A 19,168-nucleotide genomic window follows, 5' to 3' on the forward strand; every position below is an offset into this window, starting at 1 on the left:
AAGTTAAATTTAAAAATAGTTTAAACATTTCTCATATTAATTAAGAATTTAGTTTCAATTAAATTTCAAACGGTTCGACCTATTTCGTTGCATTAATTACACTAAATGCGATTTGAGAATGATTTTAAATAAATAATTATCTATGGTACATGAATGATATAAGAGGAAGGCAACAGATGAACACATTGTGTCAACAAAACTAAACCCTGCTTAGACAGAGGAGTGGCTATAGATCCTCTTCTAGGATTAAATTATGACCAAGAAAACCAGGACTTGGATTCCGATGAGGGTGTCCCTAGGGGACTTTTTGGTGTCTTTGGAGTTGGCGGCTGTGATGATTTCTTACTGTCTTGCCCCTCTTGATTGCTCTCTGCATCATCTAGCGCTGTTTTGACCTTAAACAAAGGATAGTATCCATTTAAAAGACTATATTATATGCGTTCTATGCCTGTCAGTACCGTTAGCAATAGTGTCTGTTAATTCTTTCATTGTAGTATAGTATACTACTTTTAACAAGCTTAAATAGCAATAAAACTTTGTAATAATTCAGATACAGTCATATATAGGACTTGTTTATTTAAAAAATAAATTAGAAACAGCTGTAAGTAATAGAAATAAATTTGCAAAGTATCCTCTGAATTTGTTATTATTACCTTTTCTCTAATTATTAATGAGGACCAATACTTTGTACTGAACAGACCTGTAGCATTTATCTCCAAAAACACAAGGCACGGGGGGTGTGAGGTGTATGCGGGGCTTATTCAGCAGTAACGCATAATAGAGAAAGGTCAACTTTTATACATCTCTTAATATAAAAGTACTGTTTTTATTTCATAAATCTATTTCAAAGATTATACTGTTTATATTTTTAATGATATTTAAGATTTTTTGTTATATAATAATCTAAGATACATTTTATATAATTATACGAGGCAACAAATGAATTTTACGAATGCAAAGATTTTATAGTGTTATAAAATCGTTAGTCATCGTTAGAATATTATGAAATTCTTTTCTAGAGCGAGAGAAACAATCTAATCTTAATGGACTTTTGTTGATAACATAATAGTTATGTACCTTCATGTTCGTTTTCGTTTGCATTTCCTTTTCATAACTCCTGACATCTTCTATAGTCATGTTGAACCATTCATCCATCCATGTAAAAGCTTGGCGGTGTCCAAGAAGAAGGATTTCTCTAATAGCCTTGAAATAATAAAAAATACTTGTCTTTAGAGTTATACTCAAAAATGTGAACCAACTAAGTGAAAAGTCATACATACTGCTTGAACATAGTCTTCCACTTTGGTTTGCAACCCCCAGACTTCAAACTTGGCATGGACTACTTTGTAACAGCACATGATTGGTTTAAGTTCATCTCGCCATCCTTCAACGAGCGGGCCACGACCAGACTTTTCAGACTTAAACAGTTTAGGGTCTTCAGACTCTTTGTAGTGATGTGGTTTAATCTCATCAAAAGCTATGTCCAAGAAATCAACTTCTCTCACTTCTAATTCATCAGATGTTAAGCCCAGACACTAAAAGATACAAAGACTTCAATAAATATATGTATATTAAGCTGAAGAGTTTTGAATTTGAAATCATTTTGTGTTAGATAACCATTTATTGAGAATGGAAGGACTACCAACACATTTATGTTAACTCTGGTGGACCCTTCAAACTGAAACACAACAATACTACAACAACTAAAGTTAAAGTACTAGAGTTAGACAGAGTTACTTTCGCATTTATAGTATTAGTCTATTATATACGAACAAAAGAAAACAATTAATTTACATTAAGATGAGAATCGAAGGTCTCGAAATCTGTATTTCAAGTTAACATTGTTAAAAAAAATGTATTCTGCAGATTTAAGGCATTTGCCCAGCAATATAACATTTAAAGGATACTGTATTATTGTCAGTATTTTGGGTTCATTTAATACCTCCTCTGAATAATCTGACAAGCCTGATTATTTTTTTAATTACTTTTCTTATTATCTAATTTTCAAAATACAAAAGTCCCTACAAGCATCATGGGTGGGGAGCCCATTTACTGTAATATTTTAATAAATGATATTCAATTTATTGCTTTTAGAACCTATTGGTTCCCCAATCTATCTGGTTATAACTATATTATTGCTTAAGGTTAATGTCAATCATTAAGAGGAAATTTTTATATATAATAAGCACACTCACACATTTTTTTGTATATATAATAAATGTATATTATACACTTGTGAATTTCTATGACAAGTCTATGTAACATTCACCAAACAATCATATAAAATGATTTTATAGGTAGAACTTGGAGTATTTTATAAAAGGAGAACTCAGTGATATATCACCAAAAAATATTTTAAGCAACATAGCAACATCTGAGTGTTATGTGATGCCAGATGATATTAGAAATAGTAATATCCTATACTTACATTGTAGGTGGAGCCATTGTTGTCTTCATATCTTGTTTGAATTGATATTGAGAATTTTGGAATGAAAGAACACTAAAATTTAATGAATTTGTTAGTTTTGATCTTATTACAATTGAATTAAACGAGGTTTAATTTTACATTAAAACAAAATTACTTACTGTGTATTCTTATTGTTGCAATGACCATGAAAAAAACATATACATTATTAAATTTAAAACAGCTAAAAAATAAATATATGAATGCATGTATGAAATTATATTAATTTAATTTACCAGTAATTGTAAATGGGTAAAAATTCCATGCTTTTTCAGTGACATAAAAAATCTTTGGTATTAGACTTTGGATCCAATAGGGTAAGTGACTGAAATAAAATTAAGGTTATCATCTTAAGTAAACAACACTATTAGGAGATTACAACAAGTGCACTAGACATAACAAATTGTATAATTAATGACTTTCCTCACTCAATTTTTTTAATTCGATTTATCATAAGCAGGCAAATGTCAAACATGTTTAAGTACCTGGACAAATGAATCCTTTTTTCAGTGAACTGGCCAACTCCATTTGTCTCATCATTTATTTGTTCATTTGCTACTACCTCAACACCTTCTCCATTGCTTGATTGCTCGAAGCTATGTCTCGCGATCATATACAATTGGCCGATACGATACTATAAAGGAAAATATTTTTAAAATAGAGAAATAAACATAACCAACAAAACATTCTATCTGATTTAATAAAAGGAAAATATATTTACCTCCTCCACGGTCATAGGCATGCAAATTCTATATTCTTTTGTAAGGACCATTATTATTTTTTTATTTTCTTATTATAAAAAATTAAATAATCAAACTGCAGTATATTAGTTATTTTGACATTGACAGTAGAATTTTGACACTGACAGTTATCATATAATTTTACACTTCTGCGATTTTTTCTAAATGTCCGAACTCAAATGTCTCTTATTTTATTTAGCATATGAATTAAAAAAAAATTGAAGCCTAAAACCAAAATGTCAATAAACAGACTAACCCAAACCTTTAATGAGATGTCGTAAAAATCAACGATTTTGTAATCGCTCGTAATTTAATAAATACACAATTTTAGTTTTTACTATTATTATTATTTTTGCAAAATTACTTACTACAAAAATTTATATGCTTTATTTAGAAATGCATTTAAATTTTTTCACATATTTTAGTATATAGTATAACCATTATTACTTCTGTTCTGAATAAAGAATTAAAATAAAGACTGTTCTTTAGAAAAAAAAAAATTGTTACTAACTTTTTATTTGACATTAAAACCTTAAAGATAAATAAATACAGATTTATACATATTTTAAAGATTTATAAAAACAATGATTCATGTACTTAAAGAGTAGGAATATAATATTATATTAGTTAATAATTCTACAATCAGTAAACATATACAGAGGCTAAATCATCATAATCATATGTCCTCTTAAGGAATAAGTCAACTAATGACACACCTGTTATATTATGTAAGCCTGAAGTTATAGGCATTGCAGTTAAATTTACAAAAGCTACATTTCCAGGCTCCAATGGGCCTAATTTCCTATTTGAAATACCACACCATAGTAGACTAGAATCTTGAAGTGATCGAAGTTTGATTATTAAATCTAGAGTTCTATCACTGGCATTTACTATTTTGCATTTAAAGTTAAAAGGCTCATCAACTGGTATTTTACTTGGTAAATTTTCATATGTTACTCGGATATCTCCATAATCAGGAGTCATACGTTGAAGTTGGCTTGTTTGCAATCTCCCCTTTTCACCTAAGTTAGATCTCCATACAATATCAAGTTTTCCAATATTCTTAGCCGCCGCAATTAATTTTATATCTTTTGTTATATTTTCTTTTGGAGTAAGACAATATAAATACTGGCAGCTCTCTTGGGGCTGTAACAATGTGACATCTCCAAATACTGACAAACCATTATTATCCTCATTTAATGATTTAACTATAAACTGTTGAGAACTTTCCAATGACACTTGTTCAAGTATTATTGGGCCCGAGGTAATGTTTTGCACCTGTGCTTCAACAAATACATCATCAGACTCAGCATTATAAAACTTAGTCTTAACATCCAAAGGTTTCATAACTTCAAATTTGAAAAACTTTCTGAATGAAGATAATGTATTATAATTGGACATATAAGTGACTTCACATACTAAAATATGGGTTCCCAAATCTTTAACTTCATGATGTATTACATCACTGAGAGTTTCATCGACGTCTAACATTATCGGTGACTGATTTTGTTGTGTCGTTAATGGAATTCTTTGTGAACTTGTCTGGAGGTCAGCCTTAATAGATACACTTTGTACTGGTTGACTTGTTTCATTATGTACACAAACATAACAAGAAAATGTCTCACCCAGGTAAATATTGCCAAAACTTTGTGGCAATAAAAGGAACTGTCCAGCAGTTAGAGTTTCCATCTGAACCACGGATGTGGCATCATCCTTTAAAAAGTTATTTAAAATGTTACCCGGTAAATCTTTAAAGTCACAAGTGACAATCTTTGGGCTAATCAAAGCTGGTTTAGTAAGCCGCATTACTTTCAAAGCAACCAAGTGGTCAATAATTTCTTTAGTATCCATTGTTAAATGTTTTTAATAGTAAATCTTATAGTAGTACAAGGGCAAATAAACTTTACAAAAATTTTGCAAAAATCATAATAAGCTTTTAAAAAGATTGGTATTACCAAATTTTATAGATTTCACAAAGAAAAAACGACAACAGAAATACATTTAAAGATTTTCATTACGTCAAATTATTTTGTCAGTGTCAATGACTAACGTCAATAAATATTAACTTTTTAATTTTAATATTGACAAAGTCAAAGGTTGCGCCATATAGTCTCATTTTTACTATTCATTGTCAATTAGTACATTGTGTTAACCTGAGAAATTTATTTGCTTTAACATAATTCGTAGAGTTTATACATAAAGGGATATCAATTTGACAATATCTTAGCTTATGATTAATGACTTATGTTACTTAAATATTGTACAAAGGTATAACACGAGCGCTGTGGCAATAACAATTTAAATTCTATTAATTTTAATATTTATAATGCTTTTAATATTTTTAATAATGATTTAATTAGATTATTATTGCTTTAGAAATTTTTTATTAGTATTTCTTAGAGTTCAGTTAGAACAATACTTGTTATATTATCATGGTTACACTATATACTTAGCATTATTTTTTCAATAATAATCCATACAAAATCATTTTCAAAATAAAAGTAATGATAATTAGAAATTAATTTAACGCCTTTAAATTAATTTCTAATTATCATTATAAGGTGAAAAACAGATGATTTCTAAAACGTAGTGATTTTAAACGATATTATTTTATAATGATTTATAATCTTTGTTCTCATTGTTATTGCACTTAGCGCCCTCTATTGGATGAAAGATCTACTTCATATTTACTTTTCGTGCCTCTACTACCTATCTAATATCTATTTTTGCAATAAAAATAAAGCAATTTAATACTTATTTTTATTAAATAAATTAGGAATACATCATTTTAAACACATTATGTTTAGTCAAGCTTATAAGTTGTATTTAAAGTATTCGTAAGTTTTTGTTTAGATTGAACATTGATAGTTCTTCATTGCTGTAAAAAATAATCTGATGTGGCCCAATCATGTTAAGTTACAATAGTGCCTAGATTGTCCATTTACTGAATTTACTACCTAAGTTTTATTATGCAATTATTGTGATCAACGCTGTTTAACATGGCATATCAAACACTTTTACAAGAATATATGCTTGTGCCACCTGTAACAAGAGTTTACACTACTGCTTGTGTGATTACTACTTTGGCTGTGGTAAGTAAAATCGAAAACCTTTATTTACATATAGCAAGGAAAAAAGCGCCAAATTAATGTTATTATTTTTAATTTCAGCAATTGGATCTTGTATCACCATTTAACCTATATTTCAATCCAATAGTTATTCTCAAGAATTACCAATTATGGAGACTAATTACAACATTCCTATTCTTTGGGAACTTAGGATTCAACTTTTTTTTCAATATGATTTTTACATATAGATATTGTAGGATGTTGGAGGAGGGCTCATTTAGAGGAAGGACTGCTGATTTTGTTGTTATGTTCATTTTTGGTGGAGTTTTAATGATTGTATCCTTTTATCAATTAACATTTTTATAGTTAATTCACATGTAAAACATATACATTTTGAGATAATAACTGTGATTTTTATGCAGATATATGTGTCTGAATTGTTTAAAGCACTTATGCTTATAATCTTACAAAAGGGAGCAACTACACCATAACATTTATAATATAAACAAATGTTCCTTAATATGTTACAGCTATGTGCATTCTTTGTTAATTTATTATTTTTAGGACAAGCTTTTACTATCATGATCGTATACATATGGTCAAGGCGTAATATATATGTAAGGATGAACTTTTTTGGGTTAATGAACTTCCAGGTAAGTAATTTTTATAATACAATAATCCCACAAATGTAATGGAAAATAGGTAATGCACAAAAATGGGAATTGTGGGTTTTGATTTTTGAAAATACACCAAAAATTTGTATTTAGATATATACATATTTATAAGAATTTTAATATTTACTTGGAATTTCTGATTATATTAATCACTGGTAATTGATGTCTAACTTGCATCACTAAATAATTCTTTGTTAAATTTTTGTTCTTGTCTGTTCTATATAATTTAAACAATATTGATAATAAATACATATATTCTTTTAAATTTTTAGGCACCATACTTGCCCTGGGTATTACTTGGTTTTTCGGTTTTATTAGGAAATGCAATATCTGTGGATTTAGTTGGAATGGCCATCGGTCACATTTATTTCTTTATAGAAGATGTTCTTCCACGTCAAAGAGGCGGCCAAAAAATATTAATAACACCTATGTTTTTGTAAGTTTTTTAAATTAATACATGTAGGTTTTTAAAGGATTTTTTAAGTCTAAATGTGTGTAATTGATGTGTTTCCACACCTATCTGTAGTCATATAATAAAATAAATACTATATATTTTTGTTTTAGAAAAAAACTGTTTGATCCAGCTCCTGAAGAGGCAGATTATGTGACATTACCAGATTTTGCTAATGTTCGACCTGGAGGATTTAACTGGCAAAATGAGAACCGTGAAGTACCAGAAAATGATGAAGGAAATAGATAAAAATGTTCAAATTTTAAATAATTAATAAATTAATATATCAAGCCAAATATTTATTTTATGAATTTCTCTATTTTATGTACAATTACAAAATATTAAATTGTATGTCTTCTACTTGACTCCTTTTTCATTTAGTTAATTTAGCACAAAACAAACCTCTCAATTGTTCTTTGTACATGCTTTATTATTGATAATAGAGGTCAGTTTTTGTGATTATATATTAAGAAAAATAAGTGTTTCATTTTTTGATTCAATATAGACACTAAAAAACAAATTTAGTCATTATGACATTACAAAAATAATAATGAAATCTAATCACACAAGTGATTTAAAATCTATCTATATTATTGAGTAGTTTAAAAAGATAATTAATGATTAAAAGTATTGAGAAAAATAGTATATTAATACAAAATAAGCGAGGAGGAAAAATATCTTAGTAAAAGGTACTGGGATTCAAACAAATGATTTATATTATTTAAATTTATTTGTAATTTTTCTACACACTTTCCTTTTAATAGCACGAATTTTAAATCAAAACATATTGTCAGTTTAACATATTATTTATAGTAATAACATAGTAGTTTTCCATCATTCCTCATGACTCAATCAATTAAATAAAACACAATAGATTAATATTTGACTACTGTAGTCATAAACCAAAATGCATCTTATGTTATATTAAACCATACTGTAATACATTTTTCAACAATGAGCTTTTTTATATACGGATGTACTAATTTGATGTGTGCCAAGTTTTGTTAGAATTCATTGACCCCAGAGGTTTTAATTATAATGAATGACACATTATACTATGTATTTTAGGACAACAAATAGAGCTCCTGTTTATAAATGTTTACCTTTCATGCCAATAAATACTAGCATTGCAAGATGTACAAGCCATTCATAACACCGTATATATAATCATATAATAAAGAAGTTTTGACCCTTATGTTTGTTATACTAGCTAACTCGCCTTTACACAGGGACAAAGTCATACTAAATTATTATTTATTTTTGGTGGATATTATTAATTTGATCTTTGTACATATTGCACAAGGATAATTGTGTATTAGCTTTGTAACAGACGCTGAATCTGGAAAAAGCGTATCTGTGTAGTGCATGCTAGTAATATTTTGATATGAATACAAAAAGAAAGATTGATATGTTAGTAGGTCTTATTAAATTCAAAATTCTTCGATAAAAATATAAACAGTTTAGATGTGGCTAAAAAAATTTAATAACTTTCTTCCATAATTTATAATAAGAAATAGATACCTATACGAATGACAATCATAAGTCTCAACCGCAACATAAAGCAAAATATTCAATTTTTATTTAATTTAAAATATATACGAAGATATAAACTGAGTGTAAAATGTGTCAAATTGTCAAACAAATACACAAATGCTTACATTGAAAATGTACAAAAAGAGTATAAATAACACTACAAAGATCTGTTAGTTGCGTTGTAATAACTTCGCTGAAAAATCTCAAATTGACATTTTAACAAATATAGCTAAATAATCAGTCTTCACTCAAACATCAAACACACATTTTATACAATTAACAAAAAATTCACAAAAATATCGATGTTCACTTTTTACATTATTTATTTTATTTACTAAATTACATTATTTATAAACATTCCTCTGTACCACAGGTTACATATTTGTTCATACTCGTCTCTAGTCGTATAAGGCTATACAGAAATTACTAGAGGGTAAGAGTTGAAAAATATTTTATATTATGAATAACCTCTCTTAAAAAGCTTAGATACAACACAACCGAGGCATACATTTAATTTTTTTAACCAGTGCACTTGAATCATACTAAAAATTTCCTCTGCATACTAAGTTTACAAGTTTTATATACACATTTGATCAACAAACTTTGCATTTATGCATACATTAAAAAGCATCCGTCAAATATGTTGGTACCACCACATATGTTTTTATCATGAATAAACATTACAATACATACACAACTAACAACAAACTTGTAATGGAAATGAATAACAGTAAAAAAAACTCCGTTTCTGCATAGTAAAAATATCACTGAGTGACTAGTGCTCTAGGGCTGTCTGTCAATGGTAAATTCATTTTGCATCATATCTTACAAACTTTTAAAATTTAATCTTTTATTACAACGGAAAATTATGTCAACATTATTATTAACTATAATAGAAACCAATATTGTAATTTTTTGGTGTCGTTGTTTAAACTAATGTTGGAAATTATTTTGAACTAAATCTGTTTCTCAAATAATCTAATAAATCACATAGTGACATCTTCATAGTGCTACGATAGCCAGTAGCACCGTTATGTCATCGGGTTTTCCACCTGCAAAGAGAGTATTAAAATTTCATTGTGTACTTAATAGCTTATTTACATCTTACAGAAATAAAAATATTCTAGCAGGGTCATTTAAGCCCTTTTTGGATCGTCATGTTACGTAAGGCCGTCGGTCCACCTTGTACGCCAGTGCCTGCCTACGCTACGTTTTTCGGTTCTTAGTCGCACCTGGAGAACCTTTCGGCCCCAGTGGCCATCCGTACTTCGACCAATGTGCCCGCCCACTGCCACTTCAATTGAGCAACACTTCGTGCTATGTCTGAATACGCATTCGCATATACTGACATAGTGGCCGGGTATACTACTCGGTCTTCTGTAAAACCAGCTGCAGCGTCTATATGCGAAACCCAGCTTGTTAAGGTGCCTGGCAGTCGTCAAATCGTCGCACGAGACGATTAGTAATCTCAACCAACAAAATGCAAACAATTTGTAAACATGGCTTAGCAGTGAGATGGGTCTATAAATCTTCAAAAGGGTTTTATCACCCTTTTTGAATAAAAGCACCACCACACTTTAATACCATGCCGGTGACGTTTGACCTTTGTGTAACCAAGAGTGAGAATAGCAGTGCTGCTGGGAACAAGGGGCCGTGGTTTTCTTGCGTCTCATGTAGGCCATTGAAATGCCATTATCAATACGCTTGACAGACTGGTTAGTCTAAGTAAAAGGCTACCTTAGTGTTATGTTAGTTAATATACATTTAAATTAAAAAAAAAACTTCTGATAGATAACTTAAGAAAAAAAACCAATAAACACGAAAAAACTTGCATATGTATTTCTATTACTACTTATAGTACTTTTTGTTTAAGGAAGTGTAACGGCTATTATTATTCGTGAGGGTTAATATATTTTTAAGCATTTTCGGAAACGTTACTGAGAAAAAAGTAACTGTGCGTATATCCACGCCTTAAGTAACGTACTAAACTACCTCCTCAACAAACTTCCGTGATAAATGAAAAGAAAGCTACAAGACAACCAATTCAACTATTCATATTACAGTATACAAAAACATACATACACATATACAAATAGTCGTATAGTGCTGGGTAAGGTAGAGATCTTCAATCCGAATAAGAGACAATATTTTTTTTATGTTAAACTCACGTAAATGCTATGCGTTATGGCAAACCAATTATTCAGCAAAATTCCCCCAAGATTTACGAAATGCAGACGGGCGGGCGGTCTGGGTGGACCAAACAATTTGCGCTGACTTTTAGAAACGGGATAAAAATAAGTAAAAGATGACATTTATATCAATACTATGTGTAGAAAGAGACCGTTTTGCAAGAGACACGAGTGCGGGCCTTTTCGAACTCGATTGTAGGTAAAACCATCAGGTTATCGCCTATCGGTCTATGAACACTAATAGTTACCTATAGCATCGATGCCATTCTGACGCGCGCTCTTCGCGAAGGGCGACATGTAGCACCCGTCGAAGGAGAGGTTACGCGCCATCCATGCGATGGAGTTGGCGACGGCCTGCAGGCGCTGCGCGTCACCCTCCAGCGCCTGCGCGCGGCGCATCTCCGCCACCAGCACCGGCTCGGGCACGTTGTCGAACACGCCGTCCGTCGCCACGAGGATCACGTCACCGCATTCCACCTTGAACTCGGCCGTTTCCGCCGACTCTGGCCTGTAAAACGTAACAACAGTGGTATTTATGAATTACGTGATCGTCTTCGTAATAATACGGCTGCTCTTGGCTCTGTTCTTTTAATGTTAAATTATACTGGGATAAAAAAAGAATTCCACTTATCCCATATATTATTGTACTTTATCGAAATATAATAAAGTACATCACAACATGTAATACGAGTGAAAAGGTTATTTTTCGATTAAACTAAATTACTTTTTAATAACTGTTTATTCTGAGTCAAATACCTAATTACTAATATTCCTATTTTCCTCAAGTAGCCCGTAAAACTTGCATTAAAAGTGGATACGAACGATAGTCCTAAAGGTAAGGGGAAGGGGAACTTGCGACTATTATTTGACGCAAGAATTACAAGGAATTAGGAAACATGTCACTTCATAAAAATACTTTTTGATAAGACTTTTCGGTTGTGATAAAATTAAGTCTTTAAACACTTTAAAAGGTTTTTTATATGAGTGGTATTTATGTGTTTCTTTGTGAACAATTTTGTACTTACATTGTATTTTTATATTAAAAAAAAAACTTCTTAGTAAAATTAAATCTTATTGAATATGAATAATATGCTACAAAGCTATTAAATAATTTTAATAATGTTTATTATTCATAAGTTTTGATTTTCAATTTAATATCTTGTTTCGATTTAACACCAATAACAAGATAGATTTATTTTAGAAAAATTTGATTCGTGTCATAATTACAAGTTACGGAAACGATATATATATAGGGTTATTGGTAATTCGACGTATTCTCGTTAGGAGGTGATAGGGGTGACTATTTGCAATAATTTTAGCTTCCATAAACAATTTTTGAGTTATCACTTTTTTTAGATTTTTTCAAAATAAGTCAAAATTGCAAATTCAAAAATGTATTAAAAAAAAAGTTTCATTTAAAATCTAGTTTTTTCTTCTGATTTATAAAAACGATTAAACACTGGATATTTTTCAATATTTAAACAATAATTATCGGTCCAAATTTAAAAATGCGAGACGGAAAACGATATTATTTCAATATTTTTTTCCCTCAAATATGCCTGAAAAACAAAAAAAAAAAACATTATGAAACTTGTTCTGCAGATTATTTTAAAAACATAATCGTTTAATTAGCTTTCCGAAAATGTATGAAAACTAGGAATTTATTTCAAAGCAACCGAAATAAAATGATCAGAAAGGACGCTGGTGGAAATTCGTATTCAACATGACCGAATTCGTACTAAAGGTCGCTCTTTAAAATTCCCACAAAATTGATTTAAAATAATAACCAATGTAAAAAAACTTACTTAACTTACTTACTGAATACAAATTTAAAATAAAATTTAGATACATAAACAGTTCAGTAGTCAGTTCAGTAAGTTACAATTAAGATATTTTGTAATTTAGCCTAGTTCTTGCTCGAAGCTCTATAATATTCCCACAAAATTTATTTAAAATAATACCTTATCACCTCCTAACGGGAATACGTCGAATTACCAATAACCCTGTATATAATTACATTTCTTTATAATCTAATGTAGACTTTCTCTTGAACATAAAGCACGTAAATACTTAATGTCTTAAATAAATTATAGATAAGATAGTATTCATCCGCTGCTATCTGTGTGATACGAATCATTTCACCTTGCCCTGTATCCTACAATATGTTTTTGTTTTCGTGTTCCCATTTTGTAAAAAGCCAAATATCATTGAATTTTATTTATTATATTTACGAACCAACATAAATATAATAACATTTTACGAAATTAACGGATCACGTGAGTTTTGTTCGCTGGCTTATATCCAACGAACTAAAAATTCTAATATTAGTGCATGCAGAAATACAACAGCGCTGTTTGTGGAATGAGACCACATGATCGCTTATGTTAAGAGTCAAAATACTGGATATACTGGCAGTCATAAGACTTGTAATATTGACGATAACAACCATTTGTCAAATAGCCGAGTCGAGAGAGACGACAGACTTACAATGTATGTCATGACGTAATCGTTTATGTTATGTTTATATGTCAATCTCTTTCAAGTCAACCGCAAGTCACTTTTTGTTTTGATTTGTATTTTTTATTGATTTGTATTTGATATGTAGCTTATTTTAAAAATAAATATAAATATTCCATTGTTGGGATAAGGTTCTCATCAAGATAACATGGCTAAATGTAGCAGATTTTCATCAGCAAAATGCAAATTTCTTGACGATGTTTTTCTTCGTCGCTGAACACGAAATAATTTATAAAAACAAATTAAGCACATGAAAGCTCAGTGGTGCTTGGCCAGGTTTGTACTCGTAACCCTCTTTTAAGATTCACGAGTTTTAGCCGCTAGGTCATTTTGGCACATTTCAAAGTAATATATATTTTTTTCTAATTAACTTTGGATTCAACTGACTGAACTATGCAAGAAGGCATTCAGTAAATTCATTTGTGTATTTTATCTAAAAATTATACAGTTAGCTAATAATAATGAGTCAAGTTATTATTACCGAAATAAATTTAGTGGCGCCAATGCGATTTACGGCAATGGCGAAGTAAAATGCTATTTCTGACTGCGATCTAAAAGTTACGCACTGGATAATTTACACAATGGCTGAACTTTATTGATTTTTTTTTCGTAATAGCATATTTAGCATACAATTTTGAAACGTTTTGTATTTAGATTTAAACGGTCGGCATGCGATTTGAATTATCGATATTAAACATTTCCATTTAAGAACATCATTGATTTTATCATCTGCTAGCTTCGGTAGCTCCACCCGGCTTCGCACGGTCGACATATCGTAGTATATGTATGTAACTCTAATAGTTTACGTAGCACCGCAGTAAAGCTCACAGTCGGCATGATTTTTTCTGACATCGTGATATTTCAGGTAATTACCAAAAACCTTAACGGCTAAACCCATTGGTTATAATCGTATGACATCCGACAGACAGGAAGATGTGGCAAGGGGGGTTTTTGTTGTTTATACTTTCTGAACATACATAAGGCATATCAAGGATTAATTTGATTCGCATCATAAATATTAACTTATTGTGCTTTAAATATTAATTTTAATAAATTGGATTTTTTTTACAAAAAAAAACTACTATAAAAACATATACATGAATTTATGTTTAAAATCGTAATATATAGCATTATCTTAATATTTTTAATAAAAACTTAAAATAATTCATAGCAATTTATCAATTAAATAAAAATCCTTATGATTACTCTTTGCAACCTTATCTATATTGAAGTAACCTTTTGCTATTAGAAGCACAGCATCTATAACTGATAAAATTGTTTTCAAACAAGTGCATAACAGATTACATATATTATATATGTATATTTAAATAGATGCTCACTTTATATATAGAACAAATTTATTAAGTTCACATTAATTTAACTATATATTTTATCATAATTTATGAGCATTAAAAATGATGCTTTATTTTTAATGACATCATTGAAATAATAAAGGATGGTTCTGTATTTGACCCATGTACATATATTCAGGAACTATACAAACAATTCCTATCATTCTTTCAATAAAGAAAGTTTCAGTATATAATATTCAAAATAACAATTATTATGTACAGTTTTGTAGATATAATTGTTAATTAATTGATAAAGTGTAATGTTTAAAAAAAGTGTTATAGATTTTAAGGTAGGTAGTGAAATTATTTTGAGTACTATTAATAGCACAAGTCATTAGCTAGTGTATATAATATACAATTATCATAGAAATTTATTAGTTCCTATAATTCACAAATCTGAAATTTCTATTTGAAATATGTGAAAATAACAGTATTTCTGACACAATATTTTTAATGGAGTAAGCGGCTATGAGGTTATTACTCCTTACTTTTCCTCACGATAACACTACGAGAAGTGTATTGCTTAGTCATTAAATCAATAAGTAAATCATGATTTAATATATCATCTAGGAAAACAATTTTGTAATAAATGTCATTTTCACAAGTTCCTAATCATTAGTTGACTTTTAAAATGTAAAGTCAAATAGACACAACTAGCTTCTGTAGACAGATAAAAATGGTATATGCATTGCATGCAACAAAAATTACTTTATCATAAATATTATAAAAATATTCACCATACCTATCACTGAGAACATTCCGATCATGTCCAGGGGGTGGCAGACTTAATTGATAAGGTGTATTGAAGTAGTGCTGTTGTTCATGAGAGCGGTGCACAACACGCCCACCACGAACAACCATAAAACCACTGTCGCCGATGTTGGCCGCCCGCATTATACTCTCACTGCGGTCTAGGATCATTACGCATGCTGTGCTGCTACCTGTTATATTTTAAAAATGATTCTAGTGACACTGATATGCCTTTTTCCATTTAAAATCAAAAGAGCTTAAAGACATCAAACATTATTTAGTGATCAAAAACCTTTTAAGGAAAGTGAATTGATTATTGCTAAAAGTATTCAATTTATTTAAAATATAAATACCTAATATGGGTTTTTTATGTTCTAAAAGTTCATAATAAGACTTGGCCAGCAAGTCCCCTGGCTCCGACATTTTAAAGTGGCCCATTCTGACCAGTCTCTCACATGTCCTCATAAGATATGATGAGAACTCTCCAGGATCAATTCCATATGCACGCCAGCCTCCCACTCCATCAGCAACACCTATTATATAATAATATATACGTTTACTATAAATCGACTCATAAATATTTTTTAATAACATATCAGCAAAATATAATCAAAGTTTTAAAATGTATATTTATAAAAAAGGTGACATTTTTTTTTTAATTCCCTGAAACTGAAAGAACTACTACTACCAATATGAATAAAACTGTATGTTAAAGGTAACAGTTTTGCCTGCACCGTCTTTGTTGAAAAAATAAAATATTTAAACTTAAATATCCACTCAAATTCTCATTCCAGTCTAATTCCTAATAAACATCACATTTTTTTAAGGGAATAGTAAATTTATATATTTTTTATCTATTTTCAGTATTTATTGCCCACAATTTACAAATAACAGAGGAACAGGTCAATTTTAAAGTATACAAAGGCTTTACAGTTATCTCTTCCAGGCAAACTATATAAAAAATTAAAGCAGGTGAATTTTTTTTTTGTAACTTATTGGTGCTTATTAAAACTTTAGCATTTTAATGGAAACATGTTTAATTTGAAATTATGCACAAAAGGATAAAGGGTATAAAAGTATTATCCTTATAAGCATCCTGCATCCTACAAGGTAAAAGTAAAGGAATAAAATATATTATTTTTTTATTTAGTTTTTTAATATATATAGATATACATATTTTATAATTTTTACTTGTAATTTACCAAAAGTGTGTAAATAAAGTAAATTCCGGACCAAAAAAAACATCTTGTATGTGTCACCTAGAAATTATATTTTAGTATTTACATTGAACCTTCAAAATTAATATCACATGTTGGTTAATGCTGCCTCAAGGATTTGTTTGATAAGTTTAATCATTATGAAATATAACTGAACTACTTACCAATGACATCTGCATTGTTGAAATTTGTGGAAAACCATGCGTCGTCTCCGAATTGACCCTTATGGGATCTTCCATTAGCTATGTCTTTAGGAAATCCACAAACTACGGATACTAAATACGGATGTTTCTTTTTAGAAACGTTTAATTCAGCAGCACTCGAGAAACTTGTGAGTCCATTTCTAATAGCACGTGATAGCACTCTGCCTGTCCAGTATACAGACTGCATCATTCATTAGTTGTTTTGTACTTTGAATCCAGGCTCCATTCACAAATACATAACCAATATCATTGAACCCATTTTGATAATATAAAATATCACAATTAAATTAACACAATGCAGTAAGCAGACTATTAACGATCTTATTATTAGCGCAGAGCAGACGTATAAAATTTAGGTAATTCAAAATTTAGACGTATTTTGATTAATCTTGTGACTCTCGACTGACTGCTGAAGAAACGAAAACGAATGATATCAAATCAACCAACCAAAGATATAATTATTCGCCACAGATTAATAATATGCTAAATCTAAAGGTTGGTGCTAGATAAATGCTGTTTTTAATGCTGCTGCTCCATTTGCGTTATAATCGTATCATAGTATAATATTACTAAGCAGATGTAACTTACTTTTAAAGGCTTAATATTCTAAGGGCATTACTAATCGTATTAGATATTAGTGATTACAGCATTAATCAATATAATGCTTATTTCGACTCGTTGAAATGATTTAGCGCGTTAAATAAGGCACTGTGCATTGCTGACCATACATTCCGAGAGCTGAATAGCAACGCATTGGTTCATCTACTTTTTATAGTTAACATATTTAATAGTTCTACCAATAACTTTTAGCAGAATATAGCATCAATGTTTATGCAATATTTATAGCGCAGTCATATTAAGCCTAGTAATTCTTTGAATCAATATTTTTTATAAATGCCATAGTCCAAATTTGTGATACTTTCCTTATTTTCAAGTATTCGGCGTGTGGCCAGTCTCTAAAAAACTCCTCTAAAAGTAATTATGTATATTTGACCATTTTTAACTTTAAATTTAAAAATATAATAGGGATGAGCGGATCAAACACAAGCGAAAATAGTATTACATAATAAATGAATGGCCTCTACGTTCCGTATATTGGAGTTCTTGGAGTTCAAACTTATTCCGTAACAAATTTTATCACAATTTATTCAGTGGATTAGCCGTAGAAGCGAAACAGACAGACGAACAACAATAGAGTATGAATTATTATGGTTTGTAACACAGCGAAAACAGTCTGTATTTGTTACTAAGTACCTAACTGTTACACTGATTGGCTCAAAGTAACGAATATTTTTTATTATACTTTACGTACTTAACGCTGCAGCCTTATTGCACCTACGTGTAGGCCGAAATTACGCGTATTGTACCCGTTACAATAAAGATATAACTTACCATGACATATAAATAATTAAAAATTATTATGATTAGTAGTAGTGATCTCAGATTATAAAACAAAAGCTTTTTTTTTACAATCTTATTATTATTAAATGACAATTAAGTAGGTAGTATATAAATTATTTTAAAATTAAGTTTCTTGAAATCATTATGAAAGATAACCAAACTATTAGCATACAAATAATTTTTATTTTTAGTTTATTTTAATTAGTTAATTAAAGCTCTAAGTAATCACTATTTATGAACTATAAATGAAAAAATATATATAATATTTATTTCAGCGATTTTTATTTTTGTTTTGAAGCCCGTTTTCACCGATTAAAATAATTAATCTTGCGAACACATAGGCTTGCCATTATCGCGTTTGAACTAATAAACTATTCTAACGTTTTTTTTTACTTTAGTTTGTTGACATATTTTCTCATTCCAAAATCTGAATTATTTTTCTGCAGTCACCAATTATTCTTTTCTTTATTATTAATATAAATATTTATTCCAGCAATGAAATGTTAAAATGTCGTATACATTAAATATTGAAATGATTACAATTTATATAAAAAAATAATCAATAATATAATGAAATCTAATAATAAAAATATTATTTGAAGTTTTATT

At 29.5% G+C, this 19,168-nt stretch overlaps 4 protein-coding genes across 4 annotated transcripts; 1 reads left to right on the forward strand and 3 right to left on the reverse strand.

The window, feature by feature from the left end:
* LOC113403399 (cytoplasmic phosphatidylinositol transfer protein 1) lies at positions 1–3,323 on the reverse strand. Its single transcript, XM_026643945.2, has 8 exons — positions 3,186–3,323; positions 2,950–3,098; positions 2,701–2,789; positions 2,587–2,594; positions 2,429–2,500; positions 1,281–1,535; positions 1,078–1,203; positions 1–395 (listed from the first exon to the last, which is right to left on the reverse strand). The coding sequence occupies exons 1-8, from the start codon at positions 3,234–3,236 to the stop codon at positions 252–254; spliced, it is 894 nt and encodes a 297-aa protein (XP_026499730.2). The 5' UTR covers positions 3,237–3,323; the 3' UTR covers positions 1–251.
* Positions 3,324–3,837: 514 nt separating this feature from the next.
* LOC113403396 (trafficking protein particle complex subunit 13) lies at positions 3,838–5,231 on the reverse strand. The gene has a single exon (XM_026643942.2). The coding sequence runs from the start codon at positions 5,053–5,055 to the stop codon at positions 3,847–3,849; it is 1,209 nt and encodes a 402-aa protein (XP_026499727.1). The 5' UTR covers positions 5,056–5,231; the 3' UTR covers positions 3,838–3,846.
* A 643-nt stretch (positions 5,232–5,874) lies between these two features.
* Positions 5,875–7,757, forward strand: LOC113403403 (derlin-2). Its single transcript, XM_026643950.2, has 5 exons — positions 5,875–6,296; positions 6,375–6,608; positions 6,803–6,925; positions 7,219–7,382; positions 7,511–7,757. The coding sequence occupies exons 1-5, from the start codon at positions 6,204–6,206 to the stop codon at positions 7,644–7,646; spliced, it is 750 nt and encodes a 249-aa protein (XP_026499735.1). The 5' UTR covers positions 5,875–6,203; the 3' UTR covers positions 7,647–7,757.
* A 351-nt stretch (positions 7,758–8,108) lies between these two features.
* On the reverse strand, positions 8,109–17,603 carry LOC113403398 (protein phosphatase PTC7 homolog). Its single transcript, XM_026643944.2, has 5 exons — positions 17,120–17,603; positions 16,092–16,271; positions 15,731–15,929; positions 11,368–11,627; positions 8,109–9,982 (listed from the first exon to the last, which is right to left on the reverse strand). The coding sequence occupies exons 1-5, from the start codon at positions 17,346–17,348 to the stop codon at positions 9,933–9,935; spliced, it is 918 nt and encodes a 305-aa protein (XP_026499729.1). The 5' UTR covers positions 17,349–17,603; the 3' UTR covers positions 8,109–9,932.
* Positions 17,604–19,168: the final 1,565 nt, after the last annotated feature.

This window comes from Vanessa tameamea, chromosome 13, assembly GCF_037043105.1.
Source record: "Vanessa tameamea isolate UH-Manoa-2023 chromosome 13, ilVanTame1 primary haplotype, whole genome shotgun sequence".
Taxonomy (NCBI): Eukaryota; Metazoa; Arthropoda; class Insecta; order Lepidoptera; family Nymphalidae; genus Vanessa; species Vanessa tameamea.

Bases quoted from the DNA above. Each gene is read 5' to 3' on its own strand.
- LOC113403399 (XM_026643945.2), bottom strand. From the start codon at position 3,236: ATGGTCCTTACAAAAGAATATAGAATTTGCATGCCTATGACCGTGGAG. The intron at 3,099-3,185 runs GTAAATATATTT...TTTCCTTTATAG, and splicing joins TGCCTATGACCGTGGAGGAG to TATCGTATCGGCCAATTGTA. The intron at 1,536-2,428 runs GTAAGTATAGGA...TGTATCTTTTAG, and splicing joins ACAATGGCTCCACCTACAAT to TGTCTGGGCTTAACATCTGA.
- LOC113403396 (XM_026643942.2), bottom strand. From the start codon at position 5,055: ATGGATACTAAAGAAATTATTGACCACTTGGTTGCTTTGAAAGTAATG.
- LOC113403403 (XM_026643950.2), top strand. From the start codon at position 6,204: ATGGCATATCAAACACTTTTACAAGAATATATGCTTGTGCCACCTGTA. The intron at 6,609-6,802 runs GTATCCTTTTAT...AATATGTTACAG, and splicing joins TTGGTGGAGTTTTAATGATT to CTATGTGCATTCTTTGTTAA. The intron at 7,383-7,510 runs GTAAGTTTTTTA...TTTTTGTTTTAG, and splicing joins TTAATAACACCTATGTTTTT to AAAAAAACTGTTTGATCCAG.
- LOC113403398 (XM_026643944.2), bottom strand. From the start codon at position 17,348: ATGATGCAGTCTGTATACTGGACAGGCAGAGTGCTATCACGTGCTATT. The intron at 16,272-17,119 runs GTAAGTAGTTCA...ATTATATAATAG, and splicing joins CAACAATGCAGATGTCATTG to GTGTTGCTGATGGAGTGGGA. The intron at 11,628-15,730 runs GTATGGTGAATA...TACGTTTTACAG, and splicing joins CGGAATGTTCTCAGTGATAG to GCCAGAGTCGGCGGAAACGG.